This window comes from Asterias rubens, chromosome 9 (genome assembly GCF_902459465.1).
Source record: "Asterias rubens chromosome 9, eAstRub1.3, whole genome shotgun sequence".
NCBI classification, from domain to species: Eukaryota; Metazoa; Echinodermata; class Asteroidea; order Forcipulatida; family Asteriidae; genus Asterias; species Asterias rubens.
This window is the reverse complement of record NC_047070.1, coordinates 13,476,309-13,494,563: the sequence shown is the minus strand read 5'-3', so window position 1 is coordinate 13,494,563 and position 18,255 is coordinate 13,476,309. Positions and strand designations below refer to the sequence as shown.

Genomic DNA, 18,255 nt, shown 5'->3' with positions numbered 1-18,255 from the left:
GCCGACTTAAGATTGGCCGGGTGGTTTCTTCTGCCTTTCACAATGACCATGTCTAGGCCTAGATTCCCCGGACCGAAGCCCTGCATGGATTCTGTTTGTAGTTTCGCTCCCCGTGCCAGATTGTTTTTCTCCCGTTTTGAGCTTTCTTCTGAAAAATTGTGCCACTAAGATGCTGTGCCACTACATAATTCAGATTAGATTAAATCCGAATCAATTTGAGTCAGCACGTATAATTTACGTCGGGTGTGGGGGGGGGGGGGGTAGTGAATTCGGACAAACCAAGATCGTATAGCGCCTATGGCGCTCTATGATCTTTGCTGCAAACCAGAAACGGCTCTGCTGCAAACTTATTAGTAGTACGCGCCACCGAGCGATTAGACGTGCACGGTCCATAGAGGGCGCTCGCAATGATGTCCGTGTTTTTGTGTCCAAAACCGCGAATGCAAAACACAGCTGAGATGAAACACAATGTATCCCAGTAGTTTTTACATGCTGGCAGTGACACTGACAGATCAGAGAGAAAGGGTCCCTGTATTCTGCACAGATAAACCATGTTTGATATAGATTTTGTATTGGTTTGTTGAGGATTGTAAAAGTAGCTAGGTAAGTATTTTAACTGTCTGCCATGCCTCTTTTGGTGGCCCATTAATGTTTCTTTTGTACACAAAATATGATTAAATAACGACAAATCTATGAAAATGAACAACTGTTCAGTTGTCTTTACAAAGTTTTGTCCTGCTGTTTGTGTAGACTTTGTCACTGCATGTACTGTCACTACAAGTGTCAGTGAAGGTTAGCCTAGGTAGTGTGGCAGTGTTACTGTTATGATTACTAAATAAAGTAATTGTATCACTACCAATATCATTACAAGAAGAGCAACCATTGTAAGTAGAGCACCAGCCCGAAGAGAAAGTCTTTGTCCTTGAGGTCATGTTATGTTGGCTGATATGATGGAATACAACTAATCGTATTGTGTATTGTTTCAATGATACAGTACAGAAGTTAGAATGGGTCATGTTTCAGTAGTACAGATACTAGCCCAGGTTGGAATCCTCTGTTGCAGGCAACACTGACGTCCTACCAGGGCTAAACAGATACATGGTGTGGCCGGTTATTTTGTTGTACATAACATACAGTTTTACAGTACGTACACGATACAATAATGTTATACAAACTTAAACTGGAGAATGTTAAGTTTAATTTTAAACTCAGAATATTGGCCTCCGAAAAATAGAGATAAACATGAGACAATTTGTTACCATTTTTTGGGCATGGAGGTAGAAACCTCCATGATTTGGGGTTCTGCGCGCCGCCATGTTTGTGTGCAACTACAGACAACTGATTTTCTCTTAGGACTAAGCTGAAACAATTTTTGCGGGATGTTCCAAAGGTGTGCTCGTCGCTCAATCAATCGCCCTAAAATATTAATTTAGAATACAGACTCCCTTTGTTAATAATTGGTGCTAGTAATGGACAGTTGAGAATTTTTCCATCTGGATTGATGATTATTGTTGTCCAGTGTTGGTTTAAAAGCATTTTAACCTGAAAGGTCACTGATTTCAAACTGACGAGAAGAACCTACATGTATTGGGTTGTGCAAAATAAACTAGATGTTTTAAACCAATGGTTGAAAGAGATTGACTGTTGCCAGCTTAGCATATTCCATTGTGGTTGCTGTTCAGAGTTCCATTTTTGGGAACATCGTAGCAAATAAACACAACATGATGCATTTAAATCTAAAAATTTCAACATGCTCAATTTAGTTTGTAAGAGTGCATATGTGAGCCCAAACCACCTTGTACACTTTCTGTATACATAGTGTGAGCTCAAAAGTGTTAAGAAAATACCTAAATAGAAAGTTTGTCAAGTCGATGCACTGAAACCAATTTTACCAGATTTGCACTTTCGATCGATTGGAATACAAACTGTGCACTTGTGTATGTCATCTTCTCGCCTTCATTGTGCAATACCTTATTTCCAGTTTTTATAAGTTGTTTTTGCAGCCTTTGCCACTCATGATTGTTTCACTGGTTTTTCTAATTCCTTTTTCCCCCAGGGAATATATTTGGAACAACATTACTCAAGTGAGATGAGTTACGAGTGTACTGCGAGTGTTTCAAATCTCCAGATATCTCATGAGAGATCAGTCCCTTTTGATCATGCTTCCCTGGACTCTATGCTGCAGAGTTCTAGTAGTGGATACCATCCGCATAGTCATGCTGGAAATGAAGCTCCCCACAGCAGGGAGGATTTACGATTGCTAGAACATGTAGAAGAGTCCAGTGGGTGAGTTCAATCATATTAAACTAAATCAAAATCTTAAAGGTCATTAAAGGTTATTAAAGGTCATGAAATTATGTGTGAATTTATTGGTAGCTGTGAGATTTTCTATAGCCTACTTTTCTTGAAGAATATTTTTCGACATTTAAACTAATTCCAGGCAGTTAAAAGTGCATGACCCTAGTCTTAGCCGAAGTATAGGCCCTAGTTTTTATAATTTACTTTTCTCTGAACAAATATTGACAGATGACCGTGCCAGTTCAAAAGGAAAAGCGAACAATGCAATAAATACTTTGTAACATGTAAATTTGTTTGTTATGTTTGATGGCTGTGAGATAATGTTAGGATTCGTGATAATATTCAATGGTTTGTTTTTGCATGCACTAATGACTAATCTTGTAAGTTGTAGACCTTGATTTATATGTGCAATATGGTTATGAAAGTTACTTTGAAAAAAAAAGCTGTTTAAAATGTTACTTTAATTTTTAGGTCAAATCGGCCGGAAAATCTTTGAACAAGACTGTGGGGTTTTTACATAATTAATGTATTGCTTAAAATTTTCACTGAACCAGAATTTGTGTCACAAGAGCAGACCAGAAATAAAATGAGAACAAAATCTACACAGTGTTAAAACCCTTGGGCCTAAATAGTTTATCAATATTTTTGGTTTGAACAGGCACTAAATACAAACTTTAAGGTAAAATTTGGTTAATGAAAGACATTTTGAGCATTGTTGTTTATTGTTCAAGTTATTAATACGTAGTTAGTAAGGTTAAGGTTATAATTGAGGTATTATTATTATCAATTAAAAAACTCTACAACGCCCGGACTTGTCATGAGTTTACTGGCTTGATGCATTATGGCCTCTGACCTGAGATCCAATGTAAAATTTTGAGCCCTGCTCAGGAAAATGGCATGATCCAGAGAGATCACCTCAGGGGTCGTAGTTTTAACTGTCATGACTAGCACTCAAAGAAGTCAATAGTTGTATACTCTATGCAGACATGCAGTAAACAAAATCAAAACACTTCAAAGTGTGACTCAACATTTAGGAGGAGGTTTGGATTTGAAATCTTTAAAGAAAGTGTGTCTGTTCCACATCAGATTGTGTAAATCTTCAAAGTAGAACCTGTGTTTACTGTATGCATTGTTTGGTTGTGGGGTTCGCTGTACTACTAGCCAAGCGTTAAGCAGAGCAGGATTAAGCAAAAAAACAAGCTAAGCGCAACAATGCTTTCAATCGGTTGGCTTTTGCGTAACTCGCTAGCCTCTCACCAAGGGGACCCTGGTTTGATTCCTTGCCAGTATATTTATGTGAGATGAGTTGTGCGTTGGTTCTCTTCTGTGCCATGTTTTTTTTTCAAACCATCCAGTTTTCCTCCCTTGGAAAAAATCAAACACTTTCGATCTTGGCTGGGCTCCGTGGTCATAATGGGTTGATGTAGCTGGCAGCCAAAGGCGCCCTTGCAGGCCTGTATTCTTCGTTTTTGAAGCGGCAAGGGCACCAAGGCATTTTTCCTTGGTAAAGAGCACCCTATGAGGAAATTGAAAATTTCTACTGAGAGCATTTCAAGGGCACCAAGGCAATGGCAAGTGGCAACGGAGGCAATCGCCTTCGTTGCCTCCGTGAAGTATCAGGCCTGCCCTTGCATGCCTGCTTCTCGAACACGTTGTAGCTGCGTCCTTCGCAATTCAGCTCTTAGCTGCGAGTAAAGATGATTAGCCCCCCAAATTATTAAAATTATTATAATCAGTTTAAGGTTAACCAGCTAAATGTCACACCATTTTTAAATATCTACCGAGCAGAACATTTTTTAACAAAGTGTCTTTTGCTTTAAAAGCAGCTCCATACAATTGGCCCCAGTGGTTTTTCAAGCCCTTTATAGATGTAGTGTATTTCACCCATTGAAATCTGAAAATGTGAAAAAAAATTGTTCCATATACTGGCTGTTTTATTTGACAAAGAGGAAACATAGATTCACAATGTGTTCATTGGATTGGAAAGCTTTAATATTTGTATCAAACATTACCTTTAAATTTATGGTTTCGTTAGTTGAAAACAAATTCCATCAGCAGTCAATTCAGTGCTAACTACAGACACGCCAAGTTTACTGTGACCCTTGGATAAAACATTTATAAAATCTCACAAAGAAAAGGGAAACCACAGCCAGACAGATGATGTAAAAAAAAAAAAAGGTGTGTGTAATTTTGGGTATAAATACACTCCACAAGCAATCTGTATAATGTGTATTGTCATTGAGATGTAAGAGCTGTCAATACAAAAGGTTTTGTGCTTCATAGTGCATTCTTTAACAGACCTTGAGATTAGGGGGTGGTGGAAGCTGGCTTTACAAAAGCTTCCTTTTCACTTTCATTGGAGCAGTACTGAAGGGGACCCTGTAGGTTGCTCAGTGAGTTTAGCCTGTAGTCTGGTAGTGTAAAATACAGCTGCTGAAATGTATGCACTGATGCATAGGTTTTAAGTGGGACTTGATTCTTGAGATGAAGAGGTCTTGGGAGACACCATATTAAATCTCTCTCTGTGAGTTGTCTGCATGGTGGTTCTACAGGCCTATAGTAAAGATTGTAATGGTAAGTGATGGTGTGTGCTGGATAGATTGTTAACTTTGTTTCTGTGGGTGTGTTTTCGAAAAACACTTCACCATCATTCATAGCAGGTAGGTGTGCTTTTTGTTATTGCTTATAAATCTGGTACACAAAGACTATGTACATAAACATTTACATTTAACTGTTTCCCATGTTTCACAGCTTTTGTCATGTTTGTACTGTACATTTCAAACTGTTCAACCACAGTACAAGTTTACTGTGGTGTGTGTACTATGCAGTGGTTACATAGAACAAGTACAAAACACATTGCAGTTGGTTGTCCTTATGTTTTGTTTTTGTACTAAGATTTTTTACAAGCCTGTACAAAAGTCTGTGAGTTTGTGGTGTTTGTGCTGCCATTTTTTAAGTTGACAAAACGGCATCGCGTAGCATTCAATAAACACAAACTCCAACAGGTGCTTCATATTCAACGCGCGTACAGAATGGCGCAGGCATGTGTCCTTGCGGTCCCATCGCGTTTGTGCAAGAAGCATCACCAGTGCGCCCCCTATAGTTCTTATGTCCTCTATCGTTTGTGCAAGAAGCATCACCAGTGCGCCCCCTAGTTCTTATGTCCTCTATCGTTTGTGCAAGAAGCATCACCAGTGCGCCCCCTAGTTCTTATGTCCTCTATCGTTTGTGCAAGAAGCATCACCAGTGCGCCCCCTATAGTTCTTATGTCCTCTATGGGTCAGACATACACCACTTTTATAAAAAACTAAATACCACAGTTTGGTTTCATACTACTGTACATGTAGTTGATTTATTATCCCAAGTACTACAAATTTACATTAGTTTCATGATTTTTGAGGGTACACAATTTACTGATTCATAAATATGAAAAACCTCATTATGCCTAACATTAATAAAAACACATTATTACAATGTCACATTTTATTTGCTTTTGGATTTGGGTAACTACAAGCATGGAGGAATTCCTCCATGCTACAAGGCAGTTTAGGGAACAATCTCTTGTATTTTAATCAAGCACAAACAATTTCCTAGTATGAATAGTTATGAACTATTACAAACACCCACCTTCCTCAATTGTTCAGTTAATTCGGTTAATTCGGTTTCATACCATTGAAAATTGAAAACAGTTAATTCTGCGTTCGAATAATTTTGATGGTAAGTTGTTGGTCACCTTCTGTCAAGTGTCATTGTGTTATTGGCAGGAGCTTATTTAAACTTTGCATGTTTAAAATATGGATTTTATGTAAAAATCAGTCATTGAAGTATATGGAGCCAAAAAACCCATTAAGAATGGACAGCAAAAATGGCTTCTTTTCTGCTTCTGAGCAACGATAGAGAGCAAACTGTATTGCAAATCACCTGTAATAAGGCAGGGACAACCTCTGTAGTTGCACTGGGAAGAAGCTTTTATAATTAAAAATAAACCAGTCATGCATATTAGAATGCCTGGCTGCATCTCACCAGTTTTTCAATCCCACCCTACAGCCTACAGCCCTACATGGAAACGGTATCCATCAAGCTAGGCTTTTTACAAGACAGGTTTATGAAATCAATTGAAGATGTTGGGAAAGCCTCACAAACAACTTCTAGGATTTCTAGTGTTTAAAAGGTTTTAAAAGTAATGCTTTGTGGGCCTTTCAAATTAATGCTAAGACTGATGATATGGGTTCAAAGTCTATTATAAGATGGATGACAAAAATGCTGTGTCCTAGGCACCTTTAGAATGTTAACATTCCCCCCCCCCCCCCCATTATGGCGTGTCATGGCCAAGCGGTTAAGAGCACCGAATTCAAGCTCTGGTGTTTGATCAGCAGAGTGTGGGTTCGAATCCCGGTCGTGAAACTTGCTACGTAATATTGGGGAGGTAGTGCTTTAAGCTCTACCGGCCAGGCTTCGGACTGATGATACCCAAGCCTACATCCGTATGGACTGTAAAGGGGGTAACCCTGTTTCAGCCCTAGGAGTAGGTGGCAACGGCCTCTGGAAAAAAATAATTGTAGCCCACACCTTGAAGTGGCCTTCCACATATGTTTTGTGCATATCAAACATTTGCAGGATACCAGTCAGATATGGTGCATGTGGTAAAGCATTTTGGCTCTTAACTATGTTGGTAACAACAGCGTGATTATGTTGTGCTTACATGCTGAATTTAGTAAGATGATCCAGGTTTGTAATCCGGGAACTTTGATTTTGTCTCATGGATCAGGGTTCAAATCCCTATTTGGATTTGGTTTGGAAACTTAACTTCTACCCTTCACATGGATGACCATTGATGGGCTGCTCACTGTTGAAGATTCTGAGTCTTTATTTCAAAGCTATCGCAAAACTTTTGTCAGGATTTATCTTTGAAATATTCAATTAAAATCTGCATTGTATGTGTAGAACGGCTTGACATAAGACTAGCAAAGACGTGACCATGCTTTCAAGCTTGGTTAATAGTGCTTTCACTACCTAATCTAATACTAAGAAACCTACGATGCATTATGCAGGCATGATGTCTTAATTAAATCTGAGGCAGTCTGTAATCATGTAAAGAGTTGAGTCAATTGAATTCCAGTTTCGTCCATTGTGGTTAGGAGCAGTTATTTGTCTCTGGGAATGCATCCAATTGTTTGTTTGTTGGTTGTTTTTAAAACAATTGTTCCATCGCTTCAGTGAAGGTATGTTTTCTTTTAAATCTTGCCTACATCATAGAGCTACGTCTGTGCCTACATGTACAACGTTTTACAACTTTTTTAGTACATTATTATACAATTTTAAGGATGAACCGTATTTTGATAATTTGAATTCGAATTTTGAATAATTTGAGAAATATCTCAACTTATTTAAAATTGTATTCATTATTCGATCATGTGAATAAAATGTTATCACCATCCAACGCTCATGTTGAAAGAAATCTCATTTGACTCTTGCGTATTCGCATGCGGTTAAAAAAAAGTATGGCGGCAACAAAATGTGCCCACAAATTTTTACATTACGTAAATCGAGGTAACCCTATGTTCTCCTATTGTTTGGTTTGTTTTTCCTTGATACATGTCCTTACTGGTTTTGTACTATGAAAGTAAAGCAAGGACTGTCAAAGTTTTGTAATTATTTGTCTATTCATAAAATGCGTATCATGCACTTATAAATCCACTGCGTGTTTGAATGACCAGCCACTACTGCTTTGAAGGCCATTGTTATCTAAGGGTGGTCAAATTAATGGTGTACATTTTTATGGTTTGCTATGACATTACATTGGTAAATTATATTTTGCAATCGAATTGCTTTGACAGTAATTTAATGATTTTATTGTATAAACAGTATTTCTGTAAAGAAAATTAATTATTTTCTGTTTAAAAGATGTGTATGCTGTCTCAGATTTACTTTAACCTACGGGAAATATCCTGTCTGTCAATCGACTAAAAAAACAATTTGAAACAAACAAAGGGAAAACCATTTTCTTAAAAAAGTGGCGTTAGAATTTCAATGCTATAAATGTTTTTTTTTTATTTTTTAATGTGAATTACTTATAAGTATCACCTTCTTCAAAAATGAAGTACACCACCCCACCCCTAATTGCAAAAATTACTTTGAAACCCCTTCCCCCCCCCAACTGCAAAATTAATAAAGGTTACTCATAAAAAGAGACCTGAAACAAATGCAATAAAGTTGTTCAAACTCCAATTCCAATAATATTCTAATACTTGTACATTTAGTAGTTAAAACACACAGTAGTGGAAGATTAAAGCCCATACAATATCTTTATCAATGTGGTCTGATCAACACTGCGCAGCTGGCCTTGGTCTCATGACAGGACCAAAGGTTACTAACTGATAAATTTATTTCAAAGCAAAAACAGATTTTGCTCGAGATAATTACCAATATCAGATTTTCATTTTGACAAAAAGAACTCGGATTCTCTGGAATGACAATAAGTGTGACTGCTGTCCCTGTTTTGTATGTCAGCCCAAACTGAACAGAGCAAGGGATACAATCAGTTTCAGATCATAGACTGTCTTCTGCTCTGCCCCCATATACCGTCACCGCAAACAGAGAAAATAATGAAAACGAAATGGCATATTTGGTTGTACAAACAAAACATTTTAGAACTGTAAAAGAAAAAGACTTAAATTTGAATTTCAGCAGTTTTTCACCTAACTGCTTTGATTGGTAGCCTAGATGCATTGGAAGAAGCCTGGCAGACATTTGGCTATGTTGTTTAAATCTGTATTCATAAATACCCCAGATATTTTCGCTATTCCTATAAGTGGAGAGGGCGTCACATGGGGGGAGTTTTAATGGATGATAAAGACATACATATAGCTGTGTCAGACTGGCTGGCTTTGCTTGTTTGGAGCGCACGATCATGTATGCCAATTTACATGCGGAACGTAGTTCATAGCTTTGAGTACCAGGGGTGATCTAGTTTGTACACCTGCGAATACACAAACCAACGTGCTCAAAACTTTTTTATAAAAGTTTTTGAAAGTTTTGAAATTTCGCTAAAGTTTTTTGTCACAGATTGTCTAAATTGTGACACTTTCTCACTTTTTCACGAAAGGGCATTTTTGAATGGGGATTAAATAGTAGTGACTCATTCTTAAAAGACCGTTTAAACCTGGTTGTGGACAAGGGACCCTGCCGGTTTTAAACGGCAGCTTAAGAACTTGTCGCTTACGCTTTTATTCCCTTAATAATGAATGAACAGAACCAGTGAAAAGGCAAGCGAGTGTCTGGCATTGTAGCTAAGCGAGTGTCTGGCATTGTAGCTAAGCGAGTGTCTGGCATTGTAGCTAAGCGAGTGTCTGGCATTGTAGCTAAGCGAGTGTCTGGCATTGTAGCTAAGCGAGTGTCTGGCATTGTAGCTAAGCGAGTGTCTGGCATTGTAGCTAAGCGAGTGTCTGGCATTGTAGCTAAGCGAGTGTCTGGCATTGTAGCTAAGCGAGTGTCTGGCATTGTAGCTAAGCGAGTGTCTGGCATTGTAGCTAAGCGAGTGTCTGGCATTGTAGCTAAGCGAGTGTCTGGCATTGTAGCTAAGCGAGTGTCTGGCATTGTAGCTAAGCGAGTGTCTGGCATTGTAGCTGCTGGAAAGTGTGCATTAAAACATGCTCATTACAGTCTCTTGGTTTACAGTTCATTGTTCCTATGTGTAAAATAAATAATGTAGCAGTTTCAAAAAGGGAAAGCTGAGACAGATGTTGCTGCTTGTGTTGATCTAAGTTAATATTATCAGTTTAAGTTTTTAGGTCTAACAGCATTTCAAAATGGATTATACCTGTAAGTGTTTTGTGGTGTTGGGTTGTTGTTGTTTTTCTCTTCATTGTTGTCATCGTTGCTACATTTATGCAAGCCTGCACTAAGGTCTAAGTAGATTTGTAAACATGGTTGTTCTTCTTGATTCCTCTTGAAGGGGATTAAATGGCTTAAACATTCTTAAGTTTAACCTCGCCAAAACAAATCATCAACTGGCCCGATACCAATACATACTCTGTTTACACTACTGAATAACTTAGCAGGACTTTCTAGTAAATAAAAAACCGGAAATCAATGACCTTTTCTATGAAAACTTGTGACAAGCCTCTGAAATGGAAAGTCATTGATCCATAGGTTTAGTGGTTCAACTCTATGGCCCACTATACATGTAGTATGGCCAAGAACTAGTGTTGCATTAACACCATGTAGTCTATCATGGACTCATATTGATTATCCAGTATGTAAAGTGACATCTTTCACTGACAAGGCAGTATTTAAGCAGATAACTGGCTAAAATTGAACATGGTGTACAGAGAGTATTTATTTTATTATGAACACTAGGGCAGGATGACTTAACAAAAAAGGTAGGAATAATTCATATTATTGCAGAAGTTATGCTTATTGCTTATTGCGCAGCATTTAATCGTTGTTTGTAATGGTGCTGCAGAAGTTAGCAGAATTATGTACCATTTTTTGTAAGCTTGTAGTGTACAAGTTAAATCTCCTTGTACCTTATGCCCCCTCTCGCACTCTTCGTTCTTCTGCTAAGTCCCTTTGAACTATTCCTAGAACTTCCTCATCATATGGCGATCGTTCCTTTTCCGCTTGTGCTCCTAAACTTTGGAACGCTTTACCTAATAACATCAGGCGCTGTAGTTCTCTTCCATTGTTTAAAAACTTGCTTAAAACTCATTTATTTAAATCCTCTTACACTTAGCTCGTTACATGTCTTGACAGTAGATTATTCATTGTATAATTTTGTATTATGTTCTACATTTCTTTTTTGTTGTATGTATTGTTTTTTTGTTCTGCTCCTCGGAATAGGGTCTTGTACACTAGATAGATGGCGCATTATAAATGCATTATTATTATTATTATTATTATTATTAAGTGCGCATTTAGTAAAGAGGTGCACCCTAAAAGCCATTGGACACTTTCGGTCAACAGTATTGTCCAAGGCCCACACTTCATGTATCACAACTTCTATATAAAATAACAAACCTGTGGAAATTTAGGCTCAGTCGGTCATCGGAGTCGGGAGAAAATAACGGGAAAACCCACCCTTGTTTCCGCACGTTTCGCCGTGTCATGCCATGGTGTTTATAATAAATCCGTAATTATTGTTTTGATGTTTTCTCAAAAAGTAAAGCATTTCATGGAATAATATTCCAAGAGAAGTCTTTCACCATAACCTTCTGTACACCCTGTAAATTATTTGTAAATCTGTGAACTTTTATTTATTTTGTCTGTACCGAAAGGGTCCAATGGCTTTAAGGCCGAGTTATAGTCGGTCGCGCGATGGTCGGGCGTCGGAAATCTAGACTTGTGATAAAAAAAAGACACGGTTTTTAGGCCTCAGTCTAACACTGCGCGACCGACTATAAACCGGCCTGAGTCATTTTAACAAAAGTAATAGGTGATCTGGTGAGGACCTCTCACTGACCACCCATCTTTCAATACCCTGCTCCTGTGAGACATGCACAACATCTTGATCTTTTGAATCCATTCAAAAACAAGCTTGCAAAGTATTTGTAGGTACTGAATATCATAACAATGATGATGCTCTTTTTAGTAATTGCTTTAGTAATTGGCTTCAAATAAATACCAAAACACATTCCATGTCACTCAGACACACACAATTATGTACAACAACAATTTTAAGAACCTAATTTCAATGGTAAAAGTGCTATCCCCTCACTCGCATACAAATAGATCCTTACTTTTTGTTTTGTTGTCATTGGCTGTCCATTTTCATGCACTTGCTTTCTCTTTTTATTTTTGTTGTATTCTCTTTTTTATGTTTTTTTATAAGAGAAAATTATCAAGTGTATTAAGAGTTGGGAGTAGGTTTTTACTGATATTTTTACCTTAATCTTTTAATTTTGTAGTACAAATTACAGATCAAATCTAATCAGTTTTCTTTTAGATTATTATCCTTTTCAGATCAAATATAGTCAGTTTTATTTAAGATATTTTTTGTTGCTGGTGCCACAAGGTGACATGTATCCCTGTATCCATAGGCAAAAAGTCTATTTGCAACAAAAATTCAAAGGTTTTTGTTTGTTTTTTGTGCTTACTACATGTATTTGTTATTAAAGACAACATTAGTGTTGACTTCCTCGTTTTTAAAGAACTATCAATACGTTTTCATTCTTACAGTTGTTTTTATGTTGATTCATGAAACACATCACTTCCTGAAAATGAAAAACAAAAACAGGTTTTGCCTGCAGACTGTTATGGAAAAAACCACATGGGTGTTGAGACATACATTCTTAGGTACATGTAGGTCACCTGGTAAAAACACTACAGGTGAGTTTGAAACCATAACCCTATACACATAAGTTGATTTATCATAAAAGGTAAAATGGCCTATGAGGAAAGGTCACTCTGTGAAAACACAAAATAGCAATTATGATAAAATGGGGATATTTCGTTGATACTCATACATAAGTGTATTACGTACTGTAAAATCATTTCATATTAGGTACTGAAACTTGCTATGAACACCAACATGGGCCACTTTCTTATAAAATGCATGCAGCATGTGTACACAACAGGGCTCACATTTTGGGGAAATATTTAGATCAGCTTATATTCAAACGGTATCTTGAGCTCGATGGTGCAATTGTGAGTAATGATGCATTTTTTGTTTTTCAGGAGCAGTTTCCATGTTTCCAATGACGTCCAGGATTATTTCGTGAAGAATATTGGGTAAGATTGCACATTGTACATGTTGTAATAACGTTACCGGCAGTATTGCTAACACATTGATAAACCCTCAAGAAAGGGCCATGACAGCAAAACAACTAAAGATGGGGTCAGTTTGCAAAGTGGTCCGGTCCAAAGTATTTTCCAGCGCTGTGCAGCAAACACTTTGAGTCGTCGTGCTTCGAGAATCCGGAATACACTACACATTTTGACATAAAAAGAAAAGTGATTTTGGTGACGCCATCCCAACAATTTTTCCAGCTAGTGGGGAAATCGAAGAAGGTACATGAAAGACGTAACGAACCTAAAGGAGCATTTGCATAACGTGAAATAAATTAGGTATTGTTTTAACTTTGAGGGCATGTTTTTAGCTTGCGCCAAGCGTCAATATCTTGTGTTGGCAGTTGGGCTTATTTTCAAATTTGTAAATAACATGGAAACAATTTTTTTAACCTTAGTTAATTGTTTATTCATATTTCACTCATCAAAACACATATTTTAGTGACAAAGGCTTTATTTTGACAAAATACCACTTCCAGGTGACTTTAAGAATTTTGTGGTTTTCCCCTTGATTACGATGTTTTGCGCAATACGAACGCTTGGTTGGAAAGTCCCAAAGTTTTACAGGAAAAGGAAAGTTTGACAACCCCCTTGTTACTGCCCCACGAGGATCAGATATTCTAAACCAACATTACCTTTTAAGGTTTAATAAATCTCATCAATTATGGTATCATAAAAGCAGGCAGACGTTGAAAATTATGGTGAAGGTTCAATGTAAACAATTAAGATCAAAAGGGCAACTTTAGGTTCCCTCAAATCTATCAGCTACATTGTGAGCAGTTGTTTGTTGAGTTGAGCAGCTGCTGTGTCTGATGTATGAGTAGAAACATATTTTATACAAAGTTATTTTATATGACTTCATAGAAATAGCATGCCCTTTCAGAAAGTTAAAAGAAACCTAAGGTCCATAACTACTCAATCTTCATTTTTATGTCAATTTTGCTATACCCATCACAGATACAGTAGGCGCCTACTTAGGGTACAGTTACAACTTCCATATTTCCTTTACACATTCAAGTACAACAGGTCTCTAAAACTTAAAGGCAGTAGACACTAATTGGTAATTACTCAAAATAATTATTATCATAAAACCTTTCTTGGTGACGAGTATTGGGGAGAGGTTGATGGTATAAAACATTGTGAAAAAAGCCTCCCTCTGAAGTGCCATAGTTTTCAAGAAAAAAGTAATTTTCCACGAATTTGATTTCTGGACCTCAGATTTAGAAATTGAGGTCTCGAAATCAACCATCTAAACGCACACAATTTTGTGTGACAAGGTTGTTTTTTTCTTGCATCAATTAATATGTCGCAACTTCGATGACCTATTGAGCTCAAACTTTCACAGGTTTGTTATTTTATGCATATGTTGAGATACACCAACTGTGAAGGCTAGTCTTTGAAAAAAAAAATTACCAATAGTTTCCACTGCCTTTAAGGATTAGTGTGGTGTTGGCCAGGTGGGTAACTACATGCACATGTAGCTGTCAAGACACCATTACAATTAGGTGGCAAACTTTTAAGACATACATTGTACACTGTAACTTGATTAGCTGGCATATTTTAATTGCTGTTGTGAAGGGCACCTTTAATCTGACAAGACCCACAGCAAACAAACACACAAACAAACACATTTGGAATACATTTAAGGTCAGCTATAGTTCAACTTCGTTTGAAAGCACAACATGTACAATTGACAAAACATGCATGCATATGTGACTACCCAGCCAAGTTTATTGTGCAATTTCCGGGAAGTTCAATTGACATAAATAAACTTTCAGACGAACATTCATCAACACCTAGTCTCATTGAATGTGTACAACATATTTTATTTTGATTCCGAAACCGAGACTGTGAGTGAGGTAAATGTTAGCTGATGTGATTGATCTCAGATACATTAACAGATTAGTATACATGTACACATGCAATGTCTTGCCAAGAAGTTGATGCAGTGAGGTAATCCACAAGCCCTGTCATTGCCCGAGTTCATTGCTCTATCGACGATGATGATGGAGGAAGAACAAGCAGAGTGTTTTGTAGGGAAAGTAGGCTGCTGTGGTCAGGGTCATACAATCATGATCAACCAGGCCAGCAGAACTTTGTACATGTTGTATGTCCAGTGTTGTAAGATACGTAGGCTTTTTCCTGATTGATCCTGAAGGTGATACTGTTGGGGTATAGTTTCCGACCATTCAAGCCACTGACACTGTATCAAAGCTTGACTGGAAATACTGGCCTTGCCTACTTTTCAGTTGCTACTCGCTTATTTAAAGGGAACTTTACAGAGATGAAAAAGGTCAGGCGAGACTACTCTGCACCAGGACTGTAATATTAATGCTCTCTTCATCTTGTGTGTTTGTATTCAAGATTTCGGAAATGTCGTACCAGCTCTGTTGGACCAAGCCACACCCCTTCAGTAGACCAGAGGCTACCAGTGGTACATACAGATGGTCAAGATTCTGGTGTAGAGGACTTGGGGATGACCAGTCCTATTAGCTCGGATGGGATGGATCTCAGTACACGTACAACACTGCCACAAAAGGTAACTTTGTTAAATTAGTCACAAATTTGCACCATGGATAAAGAATATTAATTTTGGTTTTTACCCGTACACCGATGTGTGTTAGCACTGTAAACTCAACTTTCCCGAGTCCTGTGAAAAAATATCACAGGCATGTTATTCGGGTGGGATTCAAACCCACGACTCAATTGCAATTCTAGAGCAGTGTCTAACCAACTAGACTGCTGAGGTTGCCCTGTACGTGTAGCTAGAGGCAGTTTGAATCCTTTGTTTTGGGAGCGGGTACCGCAACAATATACAAAATTGTTAAATTTGCTTTGTGGATAAAGAATATTAATTTTGGTTTTTACCCATACACCAATGTTTGTAAGCACTGATACTCAGTACTTTTCCGAGTCCTGTGAAAAAAAATCACAGGCATATTACTCTGGTGGGATTCGCACCCAACACCCTTGCAATTCTAGAGCAGTGTCTTACCAACTAGACTATCGAGGCACTTCGAATACCATGTTCAGTCACAACCAAGTGGAAATCAATCCTTGAACTGATTATTGTTGGAGGAATATTTTTAGATGACTTTCAACAACAGTGATGTCGTGTCATACGTGAACATTTGTGTTGTTGAAAGATTAATCTTAGACATGTTAGAGGATAATCTAGTTTTTCATAAAAATCTGAAGAACTTAAAAGGATATAAACCAAGTTTGTTGAGATTTTCATGATAAACTAGATTATCCTCTAGTATCAACTTCTCATTTCTCCTCAAATAACATCCCTTCTGAATGAATGGGGGGAGTTTTTGTATTAATTTGTATTCTAATTTGCCTGTTTGTAGGAGTTTATGGTGTACAGACGTGCCCTTCTTTGTGCTCAGTTTCCTGTCTTGAGTGCTCCTCAGCAAGCATCTTCTCCTCAGTCCCACTCTCCTTACCCTCACACCTTATCTCCTTCTGGTGGTACCTACCCATTCACTGGCTCCCATTTTACCTACCTGGCTTCACGGAACCCCCAGGCTAGACTTACTCCAGATAAGGTGTCTCTAGCTGGAGATGATGGGACTGATGGTAAGAGTGACACAGAGAGTGAGGAAGATGTCTTAGTACAGAATGAGATGTTATCCGGTGTTGTAAGAAAGGCATTCCTGCTAAGCGAGGAGCGACATCAGTACTATGATGAAGTGATCACTGAAGGACTGGGTCGTAAAGCACCAGCAAGGGTAAGAAGAAATAATCTTGTCAGGTTCCCTGCCTATATGACAATGATACTTACATTTGTATCATAGAGTTATATAAAAGAACTAGAGGGCGCACTGGCCTATATACGCGACCCGGCATGCGCGCAGGCAGCCATTTTCTAAGTTGACAAAACAGGCATCTCACAGCGTGTGTTTGTGCGGCCATTTTGTAAGTTGACAAAACAGCATCGCGTAGCGTTCAATAAACACAAACTCCAACGTGTGTTTCATATTCAACGCGCGTACAGAATGGCGCGCGCGTGTCTCCTTGCGGTCCCGTCACGTTTGTGCAAGAAGCATCAACATATATATAACTCTATGATTTGTATGCACTAAGGGAACAGACTATTTTTTGTCCTTCCAAGTATAGAATTCACACTCCAAAATATGTAAAGCAGTTTATGTTACGATAGCTCCATGCCAAAATGTTGTTCAGTGTAACAGGTGTAATGGCCACACAAATAGATGTTCATGTAGTTGAGTAAAGTCTTACATGTATATTCATAGACCAATCAATTTTGTTGTGTCATTTGTAGCTCTATGTGCCCTCTATAGTTTTTCCCTCTATTACATGTATAGACCTTTCTTTTGTTGATAAACAAACCGCCTTGGTTGGCATGGTCGGCCGAATATTAGTAAAACACTCAATCTTAAAAACAGATGTTTTAACCAAATTCAGCATTTTCTGCAAACTTTCAATTAAATAAAATACCTCTCATAATTATTTGTTTTGTTTTTAACAAAATTAACAAATTTTGTTACATTGTTACAAAAAATAGCGATCTTTTCTTAATTTGCACTTACGGCTTTCCATAGTTTTCCAATCTGGGTTGGCAAAAACTCGGGCTGTGACGTTGCAAAAGAAAGGTCTATTACCATATATATAGGATTTGAGGCATTGCATGGTGAGGTTTCAATATATATTTGGTTTGCGGTAACACCATGTGTGTATCTCCTGGCAGTAGAATAAAGCAAGACAGTTCTCCAAGAACAAACTCTACCTGGCAAGTAGATACACACATAGTGTTACCACAAACCAAATCTATGTATTACCTTAGTTACTAAGACCACAAAACTAAAGTTTTGGTCTTGCGCAGATTTATATTGCATCAGATTGATGCTCTGTTGAGTTCTGTTATAATAGAATTCATGTTTGATTGCCACCCATCTTCATCTGTAGACACACTGTGGAAAGCACCTCCGACGATGTGCTTCTATCATTTCCGCCTTTTGGAAGTCAATTCCTCTATGCTTACTTTGACTCCCCAAAAAGCGCACAGAATGGGCATGTGAAGGTGCATTGTGCGTTGTGGAAGGTGTCTTTAGCATCAAGGTACCTGTGAAGGTGCATTGTGCGTTGTGGAAGGGGTCTTTAGCATCAAGGTACCTGTGAAGGTGCATTGTGCGTTGTGGAAGGTGT

The 18,255-nt window shown here is 38.0% G+C and overlaps 1 protein-coding gene across 1 annotated transcript in view; it reads left to right on the top strand.

The window, feature by feature from the left end:
• Positions 1-411: 411 nt before the first annotated feature.
• The window catches only part of LOC117294387, a 58,025-nt gene continuing 40,181 nt past the window's right edge, over positions 412-18,255 (top strand). Inside the window, exons 1-5 of the mRNA XM_033776764.1 lie at positions 412-603; positions 2,057-2,286; positions 12,979-13,026; positions 15,448-15,622; positions 16,437-16,817. Coding sequence (XP_033632655.1) covers positions 2,090-2,286; positions 12,979-13,026; positions 15,448-15,622; positions 16,437-16,817 — 801 coding nt within the window. The 5' untranslated portion in view covers positions 412-603; positions 2,057-2,089. The remainder of the gene's footprint in view (positions 604-2,056; positions 2,287-12,978; positions 13,027-15,447; positions 15,623-16,436; positions 16,818-18,255) is intronic.